General features: G+C 35.8%; 1 protein-coding gene across 3 annotated transcripts in view; it reads right to left on the reverse strand.

The window, feature by feature from the left end:
- Positions 1-24,819, reverse strand: part of LOC143229947 (EARP-interacting protein homolog) — a 42,498-nt gene extending 17,679 nt beyond the window's left edge. The window contains exons 1-5 of one of the 3 annotated variants that reach the window (XM_076462835.1): positions 24,659-24,794; positions 11,628-11,701; positions 11,297-11,388; positions 5,721-5,804; positions 2,700-2,835 (exon numbers count right to left, since the gene is read on the reverse strand). In XM_076462835.1, the coding sequence (XP_076318950.1) occupies positions 2,700-2,835; positions 5,721-5,804; positions 11,297-11,338 (262 nt within the window). In that variant the 5' untranslated portion in view covers positions 11,339-11,388; positions 11,628-11,701; positions 24,659-24,794. Of the gene's footprint in view, positions 1-2,699; positions 2,836-5,720; positions 5,805-11,296; positions 11,389-11,627; positions 11,702-24,653 lie in introns of all 3 variants that reach the window. The other 2 variants (XM_076462833.1, XM_076462834.1) reach the window with 2 other exon arrangements.
- Positions 24,820-25,064: the final 245 nt, after the last annotated feature.

Here is a 25,064-nt window from a genome sequence, read left to right on the forward strand (position 1 = left end):
TCCAGCTTCCACTGGGGCACACGGGTAGAGTGGCATCGACCACAGCCAGTCTCTCTTAAAAGTATAGGAAAATGATCACTGCCTCATGGATTATTGTCAACCCTCCATGACAAATGGGAGAATAATGAAGAGGAGCAAACCGAGAGGTCAATAGTGAAAAAGGACTGACCAGGTGCATGAAAATAACTGGAAGAACCAGTATTGAAAACAGAAAGGTTGTGATCAGAGAGCATATGCTCTACAGAGCAACCCTCCTATCAATAACAGCACTTCCCAAAGGGGATGATGTCCATTAAAGTCCCCCAGGATTAGAAAGGGAGACGGCAACTGTTCAACGAGAGCATCAAGGTCTGGTTGATCATATGTCTCTCCAGGTGACATGTAGAGAGAACAAACAGTGATGGTATGACCCAAGGAAACAAGGATGGCTACCTACAGCCTCCAAGGGTGTGTTGAGTGACAAAGACAGGGTGGGCACATGCTGATCAACCAATAGTGCACCCCTTCATATACTCGTACATCACACAGCCTGTCATTTCTGTACAGAGAAAACTGAGAAAACATGACTGTATTGGCAGGTTTTAGAAATGTTTCTTGTAAGGAAAGACATGCAGGATGGTAGTAAGCAATCAGTGTTTTGATATCATCCAGAATAGAACATAAACCTCAACAGTTCCATTGTATCAAGGTGGTCATTTTTAATGATGTGTAAGCCAATTGGCTGGAGAGCCCTTCTGTTTATGACCTCTTTTTTCCTTACTGTCCTTATTTGGGGGAAGTCTATCAACCTCCATGGATCCTGCCCTGGGTCGATTGGGCAGGTCTTCATTGTTGGAAGGGGATTGCAGTGACTGAGGACGTGAATGAATGATTGTTTTGCAACTTGGAGTGTAAGAAAAAGATGTATCTGAAGAAATGCCTGTACCTGGAACCAAAGGATATGGATCATGGGGTTTGTTGAAATGTATGGGAGGAACAGAGATGGGTGTAGAAGTTGAATCATCAACTTTTTTGACCATGGAGGTCAAAAGGCTTTTCATTTGTTTTGAGAATGACTCTCTTGGAGGCACAGAGAGATCTGTCTGCACTCCCACTGTAGTGGTAGAACGAAGTGCTGCAGCATATGTCCGAAATGAAGTGGTGGACAGCAATTTCTGAGCCTCAAAATAACTAATGTTATGAGTCATTTTCAAATGCTGCACCTCTTTTTCCTCCAACCCTTCAGGGCAAGAACAAAAGTAGGAAGGATGAGAACCAATGCAGTTGACAGAATGTGGGTCTGTTTCACACTCATAGGTATTGTGGTCCTTGCCACCACAACGAGCTCATGTCAGGGAACCACGACATGACGTCTTTGAGTGGCCGAACCTATGACATTGGTAACATTGGAAAGGATTTGGAATGTACGGCCATACCTTGCAATTTAGATAACCTGCCTTCATGGTGGCAGGTGCACGTGGTGATGTAAATGTCAAAATGAGGATATTTGTCAACAGTGTAACTCCATCTTTGCGAGTGGAGATGCTCCTCACTGCAGAAACTCCTTGAGTGGAAAAACTAACAAGAATCTCTGACTTGGGGACGTTCTTCAAATCCCTCTCAACAAGAGGAGTTCACTGTGTTGGGATGTGGATGTTTCAACCAATATGCCTCCAGAACGAAGCTTCTTTACTGACTTTGGAGAGCCAGCAAGTCCCTCCAGTCCCTTCTGAATGAAAAAGGGGGACATTTGCCATAACGGTTTTTCTGAAAGAGAATGTAGGATGAGAAAATGAGGTACAACTGGTGGTACAGACGTTGAAGATTGCTGATCAGAATCTTCAAGATGTGGTCGTTTACTTATTGACTGTTTTTTCACTATTTTATTTAAATTTTCCGTAGGAGTATCCATAACAAAAAAGGAATATTTCAGTGTCCACTGATCCCACCCACCATGAAGCCCTACAAGGGGATGCACTGCAATGTCATGCAAGGACATTGCTGCAACACCATGGTTTCGTGAGCACTGTACCCAAACACCAGCATCAGATGCAATATCCACAACACCTGTTGAGAACTTCCAACACTAGTACTTGGTTGACTCTAGCCCAAGTGGACCAGCCGACTGACCTAAGGGGGCCCACCCAAAAGCCGCCCATCTACAGAAATTCAAGGCCAAAGTGGTATGTTAGGGTTGAACTCCTCAACCACCAGGATCCTCTTCCCCCTTTCACGGGTTGCCACGCACGGCAAACACGTGGGTGGATGTTTAGATCCCAGAGGAGGTAACCAGAAAGAACAGAACCTTCCCTGGGAGGTCCCCTCACCATGTACAGGAATCAACACTGAGGGGAAATGATAAGAATAAGCAGGAATTCAGGGTAACAGTAAATCAGGCAGAGCAAGGCTTAATGTTTAGCATGTCATAACAAAGACCGAACCATATGTGGATATGTCACATTCCAGAATTTGGAGTTATGGGTGCATTATAAAATTGACCTTAAATTCACGATATTCTATTAGACTATCTTTCCAGCTGGTACTGGATGGTGTTTATTAACTGCGATCCCTCTCCTATTATTTTGAAATTATGTATGGCTAGAACAACTAGACTTCACATAGCTCTGCACAAAATATCCCCCCAAACAGTAAAGAATCTCATTTTTGTAACACTCTTAAATCACTCTCAAACAATATTATGTACATAGGCCAATGCTTACATATTTTGTTGAAGCAAGTTGCAAACAAATTTGGATTTTTATGTGAGGCAGAGATATGCCACACTTCTCCTGCTGTGTGCAAAAACACATTCTTGGTGACTGTATGGTTCTCTTCATCGTACGTCAAATGATGAACCTACACAAGATAAATTACATTGTAACAAGACCTTATATATTCTTAGTGACTCTATTGTTCTCTTAATTGTACATCAGATGATGAATCTACACAAGATAAATTACATTGTAAAAAGACCTTATACATTCTTAGTGACTCTATTGTTCTCTTCATTGTACATCAGATGATGAATCTACACAAGATAAATTACATTGTAACAAGACCTTATACATTCTTAGTGACTCTATTGTTCTCTTAATTGTACATCAGATGATGAATCTACACAAGATAAATTACATTGTAACAAGACCTTATACATTCTTAGTGACTCTATTGTTCTCTTAATTGTACATCAGATGATGAATCTACACAAGATAAATTACATTGTAAAAAGACCTTATACATTCTTAGTGACTCTATTGTTCTCTTCATTGTACATCAGATGATGAATCTACACAAGATAAATTACATTGTAACAAGGCCTTATACATTGTTCTTATTCATTACCTTATACACAGTAAGTTTATTTTTATTACAACCCATAGCCATTAGTTTAAAGTACAGAGTAAGTTTCTTTTTATTACAACTCATAACCATAAGTTTAAAGTACAGAGTAAATTTATTTTTATTACAACCCATAACCATAAGTTTAAAGTACATAGTAAGTTTATTTTTATTACAACTCATAATCATAAGTTTAAAGTACACAGTAAGTTTATTTTTATTACAACCCATAACCATAAGTTTAAAGTACATAGTAAGTTTATTTTTATTACAACCCATAACCATAAGTTAAAAGTATAGAGTAAATTTATTTTTATTACAACTCATAACCATAAGTTTAAAGTACATAGTAAGTTTATTTTTATTACAACTCATAACCATAAGTTTAAAGTATAGAGTAAATTTATTTTTATTACAACTCATAATCATAAGTTTAAAGTACATAGTAAGTTTATTTTTATTACAACTCATAACCATAAGTTTAAAGTACATAGTAAGTTTATTTTTATTACAACTCATAACCATAAGTTTAAAGTACATAGTAAGTTTCTTTTTATTACAACTCATAACCATAAGTTTAAAGTACAGAGTAAATTTATTTTTATTACAACCCATAACCATAAGTTTAAAGTACATAGTAAGTTTATTTTTATTACAACTCATAATCATAAGTTTAAAGTACACAGTAAGTTTATTTTTATTACAACCCATAACCATAAGTTTAAAGTACATAGTAAGTTTATTTTTATTACAACCCATAACCATAAGTTAAAAGTATAGAGTAAATTTATTTTTATTACAACTCATAACCATAAGTTTAAAGTACATAGTAAGTTTATTTTTATTACAACTCATAACCATAAGTTTAAAGTATAGAGTAAATTTATTTTTATTACAACTCATAATCATAAGTTTAAAGTACATAGTAAGTTTATTTTTATTACAACTCATAACCATAAGTTTAAAGTACATAGTAAGTTTATTTTTATTACAACTCATAACCATAAGTTTAAAGTACATAGTAAGTTTATTTTTATTACAACTCATAACCATAAGTTTAAAGTACATAGTAAGTTTCTTCTTCTTACAACAAAACCACTTCCTACATAATATTTCACCCAGCAGTGTGTTGCTTTTATGCACACTGACTTCTGGAGGTAAAAGAGAAACACAATAACATGGCATTCTAAACAGTCTTTATACATATATATATGCACTTTGGAAGAATCATAGCTCTATAAGATTGCTAACATAGCAGGCCATATCATCAGCTCTATCCAGCATTAGTTTGTGGAAAGCAGCATTCATAATGCAAACTACGTAAAGACATAGAATCCAAAATATTATTAGACATAGAAATTCTTTGCAAGGAGTGGCCATCTATTCCAATGGAAATGTACCTGAGATTGTTAATTATTGTCCTATGATGGCTCTCCATCTTATTGCAAACCAGCTGCACACTTTCAAAATGTGACTACTTCACTTTTTATGGCATGTGGTACTGTGGAGCACATGTAACTTGAGCACTTGCAAAGGAAAGTTAATTAATATTTCGAGCTCCATCATCTCTTACCTTTGCTTTATTTGTACCATGAAAATAAAGGTTTTCCTGTGTAAACACTTCAAACTGGCTGAGAAAACCACCAGGGGAACATTCTGATATTTTGATTGGTTATACACACAACACAAAGTAGAGTAGGTTTATGTACACAAGTATTTTGAAAAATAGAAGTGGCCACTTTGGTTGATTCATTAAATATAATAATATTTCATAGAATAAAAAAGACAGGAGATTCTTATTTTACATTCTAGATTATCAATATTAGTAATTCGAGTTTTCAATTTGTAATAAACAACAATGTATTTCAATATCACCTAATTTGAACCAAAGATGCATTCAACATACCACATGACACACAAATCAATATTTAAGATTTTTTTAAAATTGAGAAGTCAGCTAATGCAAATTACTAAAATTTGAATTATAATCCATAATTTGATACCAAACTTATTTACATACATTCATAAAATAGAAGTTTCATACAATTTTGAACATAAGTCTACCAACATGATGGCTTTTCCTATGGTTAAGGGATCACAGGAAAAGTTTAACTTTTAAGTAGCTATACTTGTTGCTTGTTAAACCTCAAAATGTCATAAGTCTGGTCAATCTCTCAGATGCTGCAAACATGACATACATTTTTTGATACCTGCTATGCAAACAAGATACTATAGATGGTGAAACTAGGCTGAACTCACTTCTCCATGTAATACATACCAATAGCAAAATAAATACACCACTGTATAATACATTCATATCTCAACCAAAACAATAACAAACCCTCAGTGATAAAAATAACACTATGAAGAGCTGTACAAACAATAGTTTTGACTTTACCCACCTGATTGTCAAATTTCAATGACTGAGTGCCCACTAAAAAACTCACAGTTTCTAGCTCTGCTTTCTGTGCTGTTAGTGCTCGTGACTGAAAAACAACAACAATAATACTTAATAAGCAAAGACATGAGAAGGGATTCTCTTTTAAAAATATAGTGTACAGTCTACACAGATATTTACACTATATCAAATGATCTACACTGATATTTACACAAAACATGTGGTACACACTAATATTTACACTATAGCACATGGTCTACACTGATATTTACACTACAACAAGTGGTCTACACAGATATTTACACTATAACAAGTGGTCTAAAGAAATATCTACACTATAAGAAATGGTCTACACAGATATTTACACTATAATATGGTCTACACAGATATTTACACTATATCAAGTCATCTAAACAGATATTTACACCATAACAAGTAGTCTAAACAGATATTTACACTATAACAAATGGTCCACACAGACATTTACACTATGACATGTGGTCTACACAGATATTTACACCATAACAAGTGGTCTAAACAGATATTTACACAAAACATGTGGTATACACTGATATTTACACTATAACATGTGGTCTACACAGATATTTACACTATAACATGTGGGCTACACTGATATTTACACTATAACATGTGGTCTACACAGATATTTACACTATAATGTGATCTACACAGATATTTACACTATAACAAGTGGTCTAAACATATTTACACAAAACATGTGGTACACACTAATATTTACACTATAGCACATGGTATACACAGATATTTACACTATAACGTGGTTTACATAGATATTTCCATTGTAGCACGTGGTCTAGACAGTATACAGATATACAGGCCACACTCTATGGTAGACTACACACTATAGTAACACTGAAAAGCTCTACTGTCACTACACACTATACTAACACTGAAAAGCTCTACTGTCAGTACACACTATACTAACACTGAAAAGCTCTACTATCACTGAAAAGCTCTACTACACACACTATACTAACACTGAAAAGCTCTACTATCACCACACTCTATGGTAGACTACACACTATATTGACACTGAAAAGCTCTACTATCACCACACACTATATTAACACTGAAAAGCTCTACTATCACCACACACTATACTAACACTGAAAAGCTCTGCTATCACTGTCTACTATCAGTACACACTATACTAACACTGAAAAGCTCTACTATCACCACACACTATACTAACACTGAAAAGCTCTACTGTCAGTACACACTATACTAACACTGAAAAGCTCTACTATCACCACACACTATACTAACACTGAAAAGCTCTACTATCAGTACACACTATACTAACACTGAAAAGCTCTGCTATCAGTACACACTATACTAACACTGAAAAGCTCTACTATCAGTACACACTATACTAACACTGAAAAGCTCTACTATCAGTACACACTATACTAACACTGAAAAGCTCTACTATCAGTACACACTACACTAACACTGAAAAGCTCTACTATCAGTACACACTACACTAACACTGAAAAGCTCTACTGTCACTACACACTATACTAACACTGAAAAGCTCTTACTATCTAGTACACACTATACTAACACTGAAAAGCTCTACTGTCAGTACACACTATACTAACACTGAAAAGCTCTACTATCAGTACACACTATACTAACACTGAAAAGCTCTACTGTCAGTACACACTATACTAACACTGAAAAGCTCTACTATCAGTACACACTATACTAACAACACTGAAAAGCTCTACTATCAGTACACACTATACTAACACTGAAAAGCTCTACTATCAGTACACACTATACTAACACTGAAAAGCTCTACTATCGGTACACACTATACTAACACTGAAAAGCTCTACTATCAGTCTACACACTATACTAACACTGAAAACTATACTAACACTGCTCTACTATCAGTACACACTATACTAACACTGAAAAGCTCTACTATCAGTTGCACACTATACTAACACTGAAAAGCTCTACTATCGGTACACACTATACTAACACTGAAAAAAAGCTCTACTATCAGTACACACTGCTACACTGAAAAGCACTGAAAAGCTGCTATCACCACTCTACTCAGTACATCACTTATACCTAACACTGCTCTACTATACTAACACTGACAAAGCTCTACTATCAGCTATCACTGCACTATACTAACACTGAAAAGCTCTACTATCAGTACACACTATACTAACACTGAAAAGCTCTACTATCAGTACACACTATACACTGAAAAGCTCTACTGAACACACTATACTCTGAAAAGCTGTACTATCTACTACTAACACTACACACTACACTAACACTGAAAAGCTCTACTATCACTACACACTATACTAACACTGAAAAGCTCTACTATCACCATACTAACACTCTATACTAACACTGAAAAGCTCTACTATCAGTACACACACTATACTAACACTGAAAAGCTCTACTATCGCTATACTACACTAAAAGCTCTACTAACACACTGACTAACACTCTAAGCTATCATCAGTACACACTATACTAACACTGAAAAGCTCTACTATCAGTACACACTATACTAACACTGAAAAGCTCTACTATCAGTACACACTATACTAACACTGAAAAGCTCTACTATCACCACACACTATACTAACACTGAAAAGCTCTACTATCACCACACACTATACTAACACTGAAAAGCTCTACTATCAGTACACACTATACTAACACTGAAAAGCTCTACTATCAGTACACACTATACTAACACTGAAAAGCTCTACTATCAGTACACACTATACTAACACTGAAAAGCTCTACTATCACTACACACTATACTAACACTGAAAAGCTCTACTATCAGTACACACTATACTAACACTGGAAAGCTCTACTATCAGTACACACTATACTAACGCTGGAAAAGCTCTACTATCAGTACACACTATACTAACACTGAAAAGCTCTGCTATCACGGTTGCACTATACTAACACTGAAAAAGCTCTCTACTATCAGTACACACTATACTAACACTGAAAACTCTACTATCACTATACACACTATACTAACACTGAAAAGCTCTACTATCAGTACACACTATACTAACACTGAAAAAGCTCTACTATCAGTACACACTATACTAACACTGAAAAGCTCTACTCATCACACTATACTAACACTGAAAAGCTCTACTATCACTACACACTATACTAACACTGAAAAGCTCTACTATCACTACGCTATACTAACACAAGCTCTACTATCACTGAAAAACTCTACTACTATCACTACACACTATACTAACACTGAAAAGCTCTACTATCACTACACACTATACTAACACTGAAAAGCTCTACTATCACTACACACTACACTAACACTGAAAAGTTCTACTATCAGTACACACTATAGTAACACTGAAAAGCTCTACTATCAGTACACACTATAGTAACACTGAAAAGCTCTACTATCAGTACACACTATAGTAACACTGAAAAGCTCTACTATCACTACACACTACACTAACACTGAAAAGCTCTACTATCACTACACACTACACTAACACTGAAAAGCTCTACTATCACCACACTTACTTTCTTTTTCCCATCAGACAACTAAAATATCTCTTGTTTCTTAGTTTAACCTACATTATTACTACAGTAACATGAATGTAACCCTATAATAAGATATTCAGTTTCAACACATTGAGGAAGATACTGAACAAAAAATAGCTTTTAACTTTAAATTCACACATATCAAATGAAAGAAGTATACAATAAAAAACAAAGATAAACTACAGTGAGAAGAAGGGGACAATGAGCACATCAGTTACTTTCGTAGGATGTGACCCACATCTTGGTAAATTACCAGCCACCATGAGGGTCAGAAAAGTGTATCTCAGACTTAAGAAAATTTGTAACTAGCACAGTACTCTTGTGCTTACTGTGTTCAAATTCAAGTAGTAAAATCACCAATAGCTTTAAAATGTATGAGTAAATGGAGTTTAAAAATCCTACAAGGTCATGAAGGTGTGGTCAGTACTTTGAATGACATGCTAAACAATGTTCTGGATTCAATGAATGCACTACATACTCTATTCCACAAATAGAGTAAAAATAGGCAGTACCTAACATATGTACCCATTTTTTTCCAGCTATTGCTAAAAAAATTATTATGAAACTAGTACTGAATGTTGTGGTGGTTAAAACTACTATGGTTAAAACTACTACGGTGATACAAAAACTTTAATAAATATTTCACTTCTTCAACACACTTCATTTGTTATATTTGAATTTGTTTTTTCTTACAAATACCTGGTAAACTGATTGTACGTATTCTAACTTAACCCTCACATGGCAGCCTGATTGTACGTATTCTAACTTAACCCTCACATGGCAGCCGTCATCAATCGATGCTGCTACATACACATTCCTGCTGTTTGAGGGTTAAACTCAGTTGGGATCAAAAACGTTCGAGCTCAGTAAGTTATCTAGATTTTGTTTACTCAAAGGGTAAGTGAGAAGAAAATGTGAACAGGTCTTCTTGCTACATGGGAAGTTATTCATCTGATTGGTTTTTCTGCTCCTCAGTGCTAGTGTAGGTGTAGCCACAATGTTTAAATAAAAACAAATTGGAGAGCTGTTCACTGACAGCATGATAATGTAAAACTTATCAATGTTCCATAATTTCAGTTTCTTCATGTTTGTTTTTAACTGTTACAAAGAAAAGAACATTTCATACTTTGACTGGACTAGAATTCATGATACATTCTGAATCAAAATGTTACGGAGCTGAAATAAGGCAAGGAAATATGAATTAAATTAAAATTGAAACTAAAACCAAATAACAGTTTTGGGGAACAAAACAATCTGTGCACAATAAACTGATAAACATGAAACATTCTGTGTACAATAAGTTGATAAATATGAAAGAATCTGTTTACAATAAGCTGATAAACATGAAACATTCTGTATACAATAAGCTGATAAACATGAAACATTCTGGGTGCAATAAGCTAATAAACATGAAACATTCTGTGTACAATAAGCTTATAAACATGAAACATTCTATGTGCAATAAGCTGATAAACATGAAACATTCTGTGTACAAATAAGCTGATAAACATGAAACATTCTGTGTGCAATAAGCTGATAAACATGAAACATTCTGTGTGCAATAAGCTGATAAACATGAAACATTCTGTGTGCAATAAGCTGATAAACATGAAACATTCTGTGTGCAATAAGCTGATAAACATGAAACATTCTGTACACAGTAAGTTGATAAACATGATAACAATGTGTTACTATATGTTTGTTAACATTCTTAATGTGTTAAAGTATCAGGTACATAAAATGCAAGGTGTACTAAAACTGCTCACTATTTCAGAACCATAATTTTTAAATGTCATACAGCCACCATGGGTACTATATGTGGTTTCCACCAACTCCAGAACTGACGTAAATTACTCCTAAAAAATTAAACTGTGGAGTTCTGATATGGCCTCTTTGAAAGCATTGTAATATATATTCAAATAATGAGAGAGAGCTATGAAACATTAACTCTTACTATATTACCTGGAACTCCAAACCATAGATAACTGGAGCTTCGTCATCCATTCCTAAATTCACCAAAAACCCCAAAAGAAGTACTTCAGTCTATTCTCTTGCTAAAGAATAATAAAAACCCAAACACATGAATAACAGTGTTTTATAACTGTGCTAGATTTAAAATACAATGCACTATATTAATTACTGAACGTACACCAAGGCAGTTGCATCATACATTTATTACAAATTCTACTTTTATACATATAGACATTTTAAAAAATGCTCTGTGAAATGAACCAGTATGATATTTCTCCAAGACAAAAAGGTTTTGTAACATCTTTAATAATACTTAACTTACCTAGCGTGCAATGTCTTAGGAAGAGTTCCTTCATTCCAACCAAAGAAGATTTATACAAGACTATATTTAGAAACCTTTAAAAACAGATGAACAACTGTGAGGTATCAGAAAATGAGAAAACAATAAAAAACCTTATATTTACTTCAATGTTTTGTAAAAATAATTTATACGTTTGCAGAAAGTCTTCAATTTGAAACCAAGTGTACCTCTAATGTGATAAAATCCACACGTGCTATTCTTTCACACATTAATAGAAAAATATCAGATATGCAGTTTAACTTTCACAAGTGTTACAAAATATACAATATCAAATTTTTGCCTTCTCTGAAATTATTAATATATTTCATTCTAAAACACCGAATAGCATATTAAATTCAGACTTTTAGTGTTTTTGTTAAAAGTGGTAACTAGGCTTAGAAACAAGTTTTACAAAAATATAAATGTGCTACTGCAACAAAAAATTTTGGATTACAGTTGAGATAATTACCTATTAGCACCTATTATTATTTGCACTTCTAAAATAATTTATCTACTTAGTTTTCAATGAACAGACGTATCTTTTGAGCACTAGTATCATTCCACTTACACATGGGACAGATTTGACCATAATAAGTTTCTCAAGAATTTACATACCAAGAGTGCAATGATTTGTCCACACTACAGTGATACATATTTAAACAACACTGTAAGATATTAAAAGTTCATAGTTCATTTGTATTTACAGTAGTATGAGACAACCTTCTCTATACTATAAACAGAGACAGCTTTAAAATAACCACTTTCTACTAGCTGGGTTAAAGGATGAATGTAGTTTTGGTGAAACAAATGTGAAAACCTATGTAGAGTTCAAGAACAGAGTCAACAGTTTTACTGTCTTATTGGTACCCGTTGTTTAAGGCCAAAAGAAATAACCAGTATTTTATAACCTGTGTGATGATGTTCAAGTAACGAGTGTACAGTGTAACAGGTGTATTTTATAACCTGTGTGATGATGTTCAAGTAACGAGTGTACAGTGTAACAGGTGTATTTTATAACCTGTGTGATGATGCTCAAGTAACGAGTGTACAGTGTAACAGGTGTATTTTATAACCTGTGTGATGATGTTCAAGTAACGAGTGTACAGTGTAACAGGTGTATTTTATAACCTGTGTGATGATGTTCAAGTAACGAGTGTACAGTGTAACAGGTGTATTTTATAACCTGTGTGATGATGCTCAAGTAACGAGTGTACAGTGTAACAGGTGTATTTTATAACCTGTGTGATGATGTTCAAGTAACGAGTGTACAGTGTAACAGGTGTATTTTATAACCTGTGTGATGATGCTCAAGTAACGAGTGTACAGTGTAACAGGTGTATTTTATAACCTGTGTGATGATGCTCAAGTAACGAGTGTACAGTGCAACAGGTGTATTTTATAACCTGTGTGATGATGCTCAAGTAACGAGTGTACAGTGTAACAGGTGTATTTTATAACCTGTGTGATGATGCTCAAGTAACGAGTGTACAGTGTAACAGGTGTATTTTATAACCTGTGTGATGATGTTCAAGCTTGAGTGTACAGTGTAACAGGTGTATTTTATAACCTGTGTGATGATGTTCAAGCTAACGAGTGTACAGTGTAACAGGTGTATTTTATAACCTGTGTGATGATGTTCAAGCTAACGAGTGTACAGTGTAACAGGTGTATTTTATAACCTGTGTGATGATGCTCAAAATAACGAGAGTGTACAGTGTAACAGGTGTATTTTATAACCTGTGTGATGATGCTCAAGTAACGAGTGTACAGTGCAACAGGTGTATTTTATAACCTGTGTGATGATGTTCAAGTAACGAGTGTACAGTGTAACAGGTGTATTTTATAACCTGTGTGATGATGCTCAAGTAACGAGTGTACAGTGTAACAGGTGTATTTTATAACCTGTGATGATGCTCAAATGCTTGAGTGTACAGTGTAACAGGTGTATTTTATAACCTGTGTGATGATGCTCAAGTAACGAGTGTACAGTGTAACAGGTGTATTTTATAACCTGTGTGATGATGTTCAAGTAACGAGTGTACAGTGTAACAGGTGTATTTTATAACCTGTGTGATGATGTTCAAGTAACGAGTGTACAGTGTAACAGGTGTATTTCATAACCTGTGTGATGATGCTCAAGTAACGAGTGTACAGTGTAACAGGTGTATTTTATAACCTGTGTGATGATGCTCAAGTAACGAGTGTACAGTGCAACAGGTGTATTTTATAACCTGTGTGATGATGTTCAAGTAACGAGTGTACAGTGTAACAGGTGTATTTTATAACCTGTGTGATGATGCTCAAGTAACGAGTGTACAGTGTAACAGGTGTATTTTATAACCTGTGATGATGCTCAAGTAACGAGTGTACAGTGTAACAGGTGTATTTTATAACCTGTGTGATGATGTTCAAGTAACGAGTGTACAGTGTAACAGGTGTATTTTATAACCTGTGTGATGATGCTCAAGTAACGAGTGTACAGTGCAACAGGTGTATTTTATAACCTGTGTGATGATGTTCAAGTAACGAGTGTACAGTGAAACAGGTGTATTTTATAACCTGTGTGATGATGCTCAAGTAACGAGTGTACAGTGTAACAGCTGTATTTTATAAGCTGTGTGATGATGCTCAAGTAACGAGTGTACAGTGTAACAGGTGTATTTTATAACCTGTGTGATGATGTTCAAGTAACGAGTGTACAGTGTAACAGGTGTATTTTATAACCTGTGTGATGATGTTCAAGTAACGAGTGTACAGTGTAACAGGTGTATTTTATAACCTGTGTGATGATGTTCAAGTAACGAGTGTACAGTGTAACAGGTGTATTTTATAACCTGTGTGATGATGTTCAAGTAACGAGTGTACAGTGTAACAGGTGTATTTTATAACCTGTGTGATGATGTTCAAGTAACGAGTGTACAGTGTAACAGGTGTATTTTATAACCTGTGTGATGATGTTCAAGTAACGAGTGTACAGTGTAACAGGTGTATTTTATAACCTGTGTGATGATGCTCAAGTAATGAGTGTACAGTGTAACAGGTGTATTTTATAACCTGTGTGATGATGTTCAAGTAACGAGTGTACAGTGTAACAGGTGTATTTTATAACCTGTGTGATGATGCTCAAGTAACGACTGTACAGTGTAACAGGTGTATTTTATAACCTGTGTGATGATGCTCAAGTAACGAGTGTACAGTGTAACAGGTGTATTTTATAACCTGTGCGATGATGCTCAAGTAACGAGTGTACAGTGTAACAGGTGTATTTTATAACCTGTGTGATGATGTTCAAGTAACGAGTGTACAGTGTAACAGGTGTATTTTATAACCTGTGTGATGATGTTCAAGTAACGAGTGTACAGTGTAACAGGTGTATTTTATAACCTGTGTGATGATGCTCAAATAACGAGTGTACAGTGCAAAGGTGTATTTTATAACCTGTGTGATGATGCTCAAAATAACGAGTGTACAGTGTAACAGGTGTATTTTATAACCTGTGTGATGATGTTCAAGTAACGAGTGTACAGTGTAACAGGTGTATTTTATAACCTGTGTGATGATGTTCAAGTAACGAGTGTACAGTGTAACAGGTGTATTTTATAACCTGTGTGATGATGCTCAAGTAACGAGTGTACAGTGTAACAGGTGTATTTTATAACCTGTGTGATGATGTTCAAGTAACGAGTGTACAGTGTAACAGGTGTATTTTATAACCTGTGTGATGATGTTCAAGTAACGACTGTACAGTGTAACAGGTGTATTTTATAACCTGTGTGATGATGTTCAAGTAACGAGTGTACAGTGCAAAAGGTGTATTTTATAACCTGTGTGATGATGTTCAAGTAACGAGTGTACAGTGTAACAGGTGTATTTTATAACCTGTGTGGTGATGTTCAAGTAACGAGTGTACAGTGTAACAGGTGTATTTTATAACCTGTGTGATGATGTTCAAGTAACGAGTGTACAGTGTAACAGGTGTATTTTATAACCTGTGTGATGATGTTCAAGTAACGAGTGTACAGTGTAACAGGTGTATTTTATAACCTGTGTGATGATGTTCAAGTAACGAGTGTACAGTGTAACAGGTGTATTTTATAACCTGTGTGATGATGTTCAAGTAACGAGTGTCCAGTGTAACAGGTGTATTTTATAACCTGTGTGATGATGTTCAAGTAACGAGTGTACAGTGTAACAGGTGGAAGAAGCGAGTTATATTTGATAACTTGGGGTTGACATGCAATGTTAAAAAAGCTAGCAGTGAAAAATGTAAAATTTGTTTGTAGTTTGAAGTTGGAGGAGAAATTGGAGGTTATCCTAAATACAAGCAAGTATATGGGGCAGACTTTCAATAAAACCTAAATACAAACTGAAGTTTTTATATGCAAGACAAACAGTAGCTTCAGAATGAAGCCACACTGGACTATCTGCTGGGTCCACTGCAGGGAACTGAACCCTTACTATTGTCCCCTTTCAGGAAGTTAAAAGATTATTAGGTCCAGAAGCAGTGGATTTAAGTGTAATCAGCAGATTCTGTTAAGTAATAGATTTCAGTTTTTAGATTGTGTTGAAGAGAAACTTTGGAAGAAAGGAAGACAAGAGAGACAGATAAGATGGATTGGTTGGTTCATTTAGTGTTTTCTGGCACAAAGCAGCTAGGCTATCTGTGCCAAAAGCCCAGTAAAAAAGGTAAAAGTAAATTCAGTAAAAATTTGTAAAATGAAATTAAGTTTAAAAAAAACATAAATAGCATAAAACCAACTTTTACATCTAGTCTACAACATCAAGAGAAAAACTACAAGTTGTAAAGGACTTCCTGTAGTGTGACTAATAATCATAACTTGCCAGGAAGACTAACAGGTAAGTACAAAAACCACTGTCAGTCACCTGAAGTTAACCTTTAAAAGCCCTGGTTTCAAGTTACTTAACATTATGGTCAGTTTCTAATTTCAAATTGATCTAGATGAACTGTGTTTTGAAAAGGTAGCCACATTAAAAAGGTTTGATGTATAAATTAAAAAACTTAAATGGCATTAAAAAGATTAATGGTCTTTAAAAAACTAAAAACATTACCAAGGTGGACAGTGTCACCATCACCAATAACACTGTCTAATGTTATGGACAAACCTTGGGATAGAACATGTTTAAAATGGTGCCGTCGTTGTGAATCATAACGATGACAAGAAAGTAAAATGTGGCTTATTATGATCTGAGTGTTACACAAACTACACACTGGTGCATCAGTTCCAGATGAAAGAAAACAATGAATTAAAAAACTGTGACCAATGCGTAGTCTAGTTAGAACAACTTCCTCTTTCCAATCCTTACAGTAACAAGACAGCCAAAGTCCAATATAGGGTTTTATGTGGAAAAGCTTGTTTTCGCATTGCTCACTCCAAGTCGACTGCCAGCTGGCACAGAGCCGAGCCTTGAATACAGGACTATAGTCCATGTATGGGACAGGCACAGCACTGATAGTTCCAGAGCAGACAGACTTAACTGCAGTGTCACCAAGCTCATTCCCATGAATACCAATGTAGCCCAGTATCCAGAAAAACTGGACAGAAGTAGATGTTAAAGAGAAATGGGCCAGTTGGTTTTGAATATTGGCTAGAACAGGGCAAGAACCAATGTGAAGTGGTTCCAGGGTCAGTAGAAAACTAAGGGAGTCAGTATAAATCATGCAGTTTGAGAACTGCTTAGCTTCTATGTGATCCAGGGCAAGAGAAATGGCATACAGTTCAGCAGTGAACACAAGCTGTAGAGGGGATTTGGCACACAACCACCGAACAACAACAAACCACGGCAGAGCCCACACTGTCACCTGATTTTGAACTATCTGTATAAATAGGAATGGAAGAATGGTTCAAAAGATGTTCAGCAAATAGCAGACAGTATTTCCAATCAGGAGTGTCTACTTTTCTCAGATGACTTAAATATAGGTCACATTTGGGAACTGTAATAAGCCATAGTGGGATGGGCTGACCAGTGGATACAGCAGTGTTATCAAAAGACAGACCCAATTCATCCAACTGCTTCTGGATACAAAGACCAAAAGGAGCAATGGCAGATCGTCTGGTCTGAAAAAGCATAGCTCATCAAGGAAGGAAAACACAACCCCAGGTGGGATGCTTTGGTAATGAATGAAGTTTCGAAGCATATAGTAAAGACAGTTGCAAATGGCAGAAGTGCAAAGAAGGTTCATGAACCTATATGTATAAACTCTGAACTGGGGAAGTACAGAAAGTCCCAGTGAAGATCTGAAGTTCTTGATGATGAATAGGGTCCAGCATCTTTAAGGCTGACGGTCTGGCAGAGTCATAGACCAGTGATCCATAGTCGAGTTTCGATTGAATAAGAGCACGATATATCTTTAGCATAGAACATTGATCTGCTCCCAAAGTGGAAGAAGAGAAGACAAGGAGGATGTTTAGTGCTCTTGTACATTTGACTCGTAGCTGCTTGATGTGTGGTACTTTGTCTCAGGGGCCATAGGCAGCATAACTTCACTGATATGGAGCAGGGTGAATACCCTGTTGGTGGCAAGAGTGTATCAAAACAGTTTCAGAGAGAGAGAAGTTAAAGCCATTTGCTGTGGTCCACTTCAGCAAATGATTGAAGGCAATCTGTAGCTGCCACTCAATATACCTCACATTCAACGACTGATATGAGATGTGAAAGTCGTGAACATAGAGCCCGTTTGCAACAGTGAGAGGGAGTTGTTCAGTGATGGCATTAATTTTTACTGAAAAGTGTGACACTCAGAACACAGCCCTGAAAGGCTCCAAGTTCCTGTAGAAAAGAACACGAAAGTGACAAACCCACATGAAATTGGAATCCCCTGTCCATTAAAAAAATTTTAATAAAAATGGGCAAATGGCCACGTAACCCATATATATGGAGGTCTCGCAAAATGCCATACCTCCACACTGTATCATAAGCCTTTTCAATGTCAAAGAATATTGATACAAGATGTTGTCCTTTGAGAAAGGCTTCTCTGATTGATGTTTCAAGTCAAATCAGATGGTCCATGGTGAAGTGCTGTCATCAGAACCCACACTGGGTGGGAGAGAAGAGGTTGTTCGATTTGAGGAACCAAACAAGACAAGCATTAACTATCCTCTCTGAGGCCTTACAGAGACAGCTCATCAAAGCAATTGGATGGTAGTTTGAAGGAATCTTGGGATCCTTCCCAGCCTTGGAGAAAGGCAGGACAATAGCCTGGCACCAGGCATCAGGAAAAACATTCTTCTGCCAGATCCAGTTAAAAACAACCAGAAGGATAGCAAGAGATAGATGACACAGCATCTCCTAGTGTACATCATGTGGTCCAACCAATGTACTGCCAGACCGATGAAGGGCCAGTTTGAGTTCCATCAGTGTAAAGGGATGATTATAGTCATAGAGACAATCAGCTCGAAAGGAAAGAGGTGATTATCTGCCCGAGCCTTAATGGCTAAGAAGGTGGAAGAAGAAGCAGAAGTTCTAGATACGAGACAAGAGCTTTCACCTAGAGTATCAGTGATGCTCTGGGTATCAGTTACTTCTGCCCATCAGAGAATAAGATCGAGAGGGGGGACAGAGTTATATTGTCCACTGACCTTTCAAACCTCGTCCCAAATGACTTTGGAACTGGTGGTAGAAGATATGCTGGTTGTGAACTTAATCCAAGATTCCTTCTGGCTTTGACGTCTTACCCATCAAACATGTGCATGGGCCAGCTGGAAAGTAATGCAGTTTGAGAGTGTGGGATATCTACAGAATGTATCCCAGGCTCGTTTTTGAGCCTTCCATGCCATGTGGCAGGCATCGACCATGGCCAGTCTCTCTGAAAATTATAGGATAATGATCACTGCTTCATGGATTATTGTCAGCCCTCCATGAAAAGTGGGAAAATAGTGAATGGGAGCAAATTGAGAGATCAATAGCAGTAAAGGACTGACTAAGTGCGTGAAAATAAGTTGAAGAACCAGTAATGAAAAGAGAAAGGTTGTGATAAGAGAGCACACACTCTACAGAGCAACCCCTCCTATCAATAACAGCACTTCCCCAAAGGGGATGATGTCCTTTTCAAGTCCTCCAGGATTAGAAAGGGAGACGGCAACTTTTCAACGAGAGCATCAAGGTCTGATTGATTATATGTCTCTCCAGGTGACATGTAGAGAGAACAAACAGTGATGGTATGACCCAAGGAAACAAGGATGGCTACCTACAGCCTCCAAGGGTGTGTTGAGTGACAAAGACAGGGTGGGCACATGCTGATCAACCAATAGTGCCACCCCTTCATATACTCGTCCATCACACAGCCTGTCATTTCTGTACAGAGAAAACTGAGAAAACATGACTGTATTGGCAGGTTTCAGAAATGTTTCCTGTAAGGAAAGACAAACAAGATGGTAGGAAGCAATCATTGTTTTGATGTCATCTAGATTAGAACGTAAACCTGGACAATTCCATTGTATCGGGTGGCCATTTTTATTTATGTGTAGGCGAATTTGGCAGAGAACCCTTCTGTTTACTACCACGTCTTTTTTCTTTACTTCCCTTATTTGAGGGATGTCTATCGACCTCCATGGACCCTGCCCTGGATCTACTGAGCAGATTTTACTGTTGGAAGAGACTGAGGATGCAAACAAATGATTGTTTTGCATCTTTGGGTGAGAGAGGAAGATGGATCTGACAAAATGCCTGTACCTAGAACCAAAGTATTTGGATCTTGGGATTTGGTGGAATGTATATAAGGAGAAGAGATAGGTGATGAAGTTGATTCATCAACTTTTGTAACCATGGAGATTAAAAGACTTTTCATTTGTTTGGATGCAAAGAGAGATCTGTCTGCACTCCCACAGTAGCTGTAGAACGAAGTACAGCAGCATGGGTCTGAGATGGGGTGGTAGACAGCAATTTTCGAGCCTCAGGATAAGTAATGTTATGAATCAGTGATGTCGAGAAAACCCACTTGTAGAGAAATATATATGTAAAAAATATTTTTAGAAAGAAAGAAAGTGGTAACTTCTTTCGTTGTGAACCTGACGATGACCGAAGAAGGTCAAAACTTCGTTCACTCCTCTACGTAAAAAATTTTCTCAACCCAAACAAGCCGTTTTTACATATATAATGTTATGAATCATTTTCAAAAGCTGCACCTCTTTTTCTTCCAACCATTTAGGGCAAGAACAAAAATAGGACAGGGTCCGTTTCACATTCATAGGCATCATGGTGCTTGCTACTGTTAAGAACATCCAACACTGCTACTTGGTTGACCCTAGCCAGAGTGGACCAGCAGACTGACCCAAGGGGACCACCCCAAGGCTGCCCGTCTACAGGAATTCAAGGCTGAAGTGGTGTGTTAGGGTTGGACCCTCAACCACCAGGATCCTCTCCTCCCCTTCACGGGTTGCCACACATGGCAAACATGTGGATGGATGTTTAGATCCCAGAGGAGGTAAACTGAAAAAATAAAACCTTCCCTGGGAGGTCCCCTCACCATGTACAGGAATCCATACCAAGGGGAATAAGATGGAACTGAAAACCTTGGAGGTTATAGTTATAAAGTGATTGTTTGGAACACTGTTATCGAAAACTGATAGATGTGTGTATGTGGTTCAGACCATTTTAAAGTTAATATAAAACACTTATGGACTTAAATAATTCAGATAAACTGGACCAATGATGGAAAACTATTAAAACCATAGTATTGAGATAAGGATATATATTACATACATGGAACATATCTTCATATGAGCATCTGTATTCTCCTATTATATCACTAATACACATTACAATGTCAAAATAGGTACATGAACCACTGTAAAAGTGTAGAGATTTCATCACAAGAAAAACATATTAAAATTTTAACAAACAATCAACTTCTAGACTAAAAGCCAATGTTTTAATTTCAGTTTTTCTTATTAAAATGGATTATTTATTCTTTTAGTCGTGGAAACTATAACTTTTAGATAACATCTTGCTACTTATAACTTTGTTAATATGTTATTTGCTTTTGCTATTTTATGTTCTTTAGTATAATGCTCACTATTATTAATATTCTATTATTTATGGGTTAGCACTTCTAGCAGTAAACTACTCCAATTTGTATTAAACAAAGTTGAGAATGACATTTAAATAAATGCTTTAAAACTTGTACAAAATCATTCCTTCTCGATGTTATCTCATGTAGTGCTATATTGTTGAGACCAACATACTTGTTATGTGCTCAGTAGTGAAAATAGAACATTTCTTTAGTAATTCAGTTTACTGGAACTTTCCCAGCAAGTAATATGTAACATATTAAGAAACAACATCTATAGCTTTCATAAAATTCAATAATTTCTCATTTCAGATAAAAACATTAATTATTGCAATGTCAGGATACACAACCCACATTACCACTACAGATAACACTTCTCACTTCATTACTCTCAATGTCAGGATACACAACCCACATTACCACTACAGACAACACTTCTCACTTCATTACTCTCAATGTAAGGATACACAACCCAGATTACCACTACAGACAACACTTCTCACTTCATTACTCTCAATGTAAGGATACACAACCCACATTACCACTACAGACAACACTTCTCACTTCATTACTCTCAATGTCAGGATACACAACCCACATTACCACTACAGACTACTGTTTTCTCACTTCATTACTCTCAATGTCAGGATACACAACCCACATTACCACTACAGACAACACTTCTCACTTCATTACTCTCAATGTCAGGATACACAACCCACATTTCCACTACAGACTACTGTTTTCTCACTTCATTACTCTCAATGTCAGGATACACAACCCACATTACCACTACAGACAACACTTCTCACTTCATTACTCTCAATGTAAGGATACACAACCCACATTACCACTACAGACAACACTTCTCACTTCATTACTCTCAATGTCAGGATACACAACCCACATTACCACTACAGACAACACTTCTCACTTCATTACTCTCAATGTCAGGATACACAACCCACATTACCACTACAGACTACTGTTTTCTCACTTCATTACTCTCAATGTCAGGATACACAACCTACATTACAACTACAGACAACACTTCTCACTTCATTACTCTCAATGTCAGGATACACAACCCACATTACCACTACAGACAACACTTCTCACTTCATTACTCTCAATGTCAGGATACACAACCCACATTACCACAACAAACACTTCTGACTTCATTACTCTCAATGTAAGGATACACAACCCACATTACCACTACAGACTACTGTTTTCTCACTTCATTACTCTCAATGTCAGGATACACAACCCACATTACCACTATAGACAACACATTTCACTTCATTAATATCAATTTTCTCAGAAACTCTCACCTCACTCCTAAATGTTTCATTCTAAAGTAATAATCAAAATCACCATTCAGAGATTTTAAGTTTTATCTTTACTTTTAAGAACTTCACAAAACACCTTCAAGTTAAAATGTATACATAACTAACTTCTTCACAAAACATACAAATAACCCACAAAAAGTCAGGATTTAGAACTACTTTTTGTTTCATAACATTTCGTCAGGAGATGAATATATTACATAACATAATTAAACAAAACACAATCAAGATAAAAGCAAGCCTACCTAAAACTTGAATTTCAATCTAAACCAACAAACTGCTCAGCCTTAGAAACATTACATATGATTTTTACTGTAGAAACACTATATATGATGTAGTAACATATAGTAGAAACACTATATATGATGTAGTAACATTGTAGAAACACTATATATAATGCAGTAACATATTGTAGAAACACTATATATAATGTAGCAACTAACATATTGTAGAAACACTATATATAATGTAGCAACTAACATATTGTTGAAACACTATATATAATGTAGTAACATATTGTAAAAACACTATATATAATGTAGTAACATATTGTAAAAACACTATATATAATGTAGTAACATATTGTAGAAACACTATAAATAGTGAAGCAACATATTGTAGAAATTATTTCAGATTTATTATTATTAAAAACCATCTTCCATTTATTCATCTAACTCATCACATAAATCTTTTAATAAATCAGAATTATTAAAGGTAATGTATTCAATACCAGTATAAGTAGGGTGAGAAAAGGAGCAAATGTTCTAACACCGAGTCCTGAGGTGAACCCCTTGTGGCATTAATCCAGTTTCACTACATTTCATTTATGGCAACCCTCTGCCTTTTACCCTCTCACCATTTTCCAATCCAACAAACAAACTTATCTCTTGCACCTCTAAAGATAATTTTTAACATGTCTCTTTTATGTGGCACTGTGTCAAATGCTTTCTGCATGTCCATATATACCAATAATATAGATTTAGGCTTTCCCCTCACTTACATAAGCAGTAACCTCTTCAAATATTAAAAGACTTTTGTCATTAGTTAAATCAGATTAAAAATCCAACAAAGTCTGAAAGTTTGTTAAATGGACTTGCAAAGTAGCTTTAAGTTCAACACTTTCAAAATCTTTTACACTGATGCAACAGGAAGAGTATTACTAATAATACTGGAACAGCCTTTTAACTTATAAAGTTTATAGAACTATTACAGTATTAGAAATGACAGTTAAATCTACTTTGCAAATCCATTTTACAAAGTTTCGGATTTTGTTAGATTGTCAACACGATTTCACTAATGGGAAAGTTTTGCCTTTTAACATTTGAAGAGGTTACTACTTATGTGACACGACGGTTATTAACCAGTTTATTCTTAAGTTGCAGTCTTTTGACACCTGCCTACCGTCCAGGCATTTGAAAAATATCAGAAAGTCACTCTAAATTCTTGGGAAAATATTACCTGTTACGAGGACCTTATTATTCAATAAATCTAATACTTTCCTTTTTTATCTGAAGCTCATAATAAATCGACGTTTCCACCTAGTATTAGCAAGTGTTCAGGATGAAAAATGTTCCGTACATTTTCAGTTTTTAAAATGTATAAAATAAATGTTAACCATAATGAGCTACTTTACTCACCACAGTTCTTTATAAGTTTAATCCAACTTTTTCCTTTTTTTTTTAATAATTAAATCCAACACAACTTTCACTGATTTCTATGATAAACATTACTTATAACTGTTTACTACAAACCCAAACTCTGTCGTATTAACTTTCATCGCCATCTACCGAACAACGAACAAAACATATATATTGACCTGGTATTTATTTTTTAATACAGCCGTTGTGATTTGCAAAGTATGATTCGAAGCTACTCTATATGCACCACACCTTTCCAATGTTGTAATATGCCTTCAATCTTATACATTGTACTTGGACCTAGTGTTGACTGTTTGTTTGTAATTAAACATAAAGCTACATAATCGTTTATATGTGCTCTGCCCACCAGAGGCTTCTAGTATCGCAAGTTCGCAGAAGAAAAACC

This window comes from Tachypleus tridentatus, chromosome 10 (genome assembly GCF_004210375.1).
Source record: "Tachypleus tridentatus isolate NWPU-2018 chromosome 10, ASM421037v1, whole genome shotgun sequence".
NCBI lineage: Eukaryota > Metazoa > Arthropoda > Merostomata > Xiphosura > Limulidae > Tachypleus > Tachypleus tridentatus.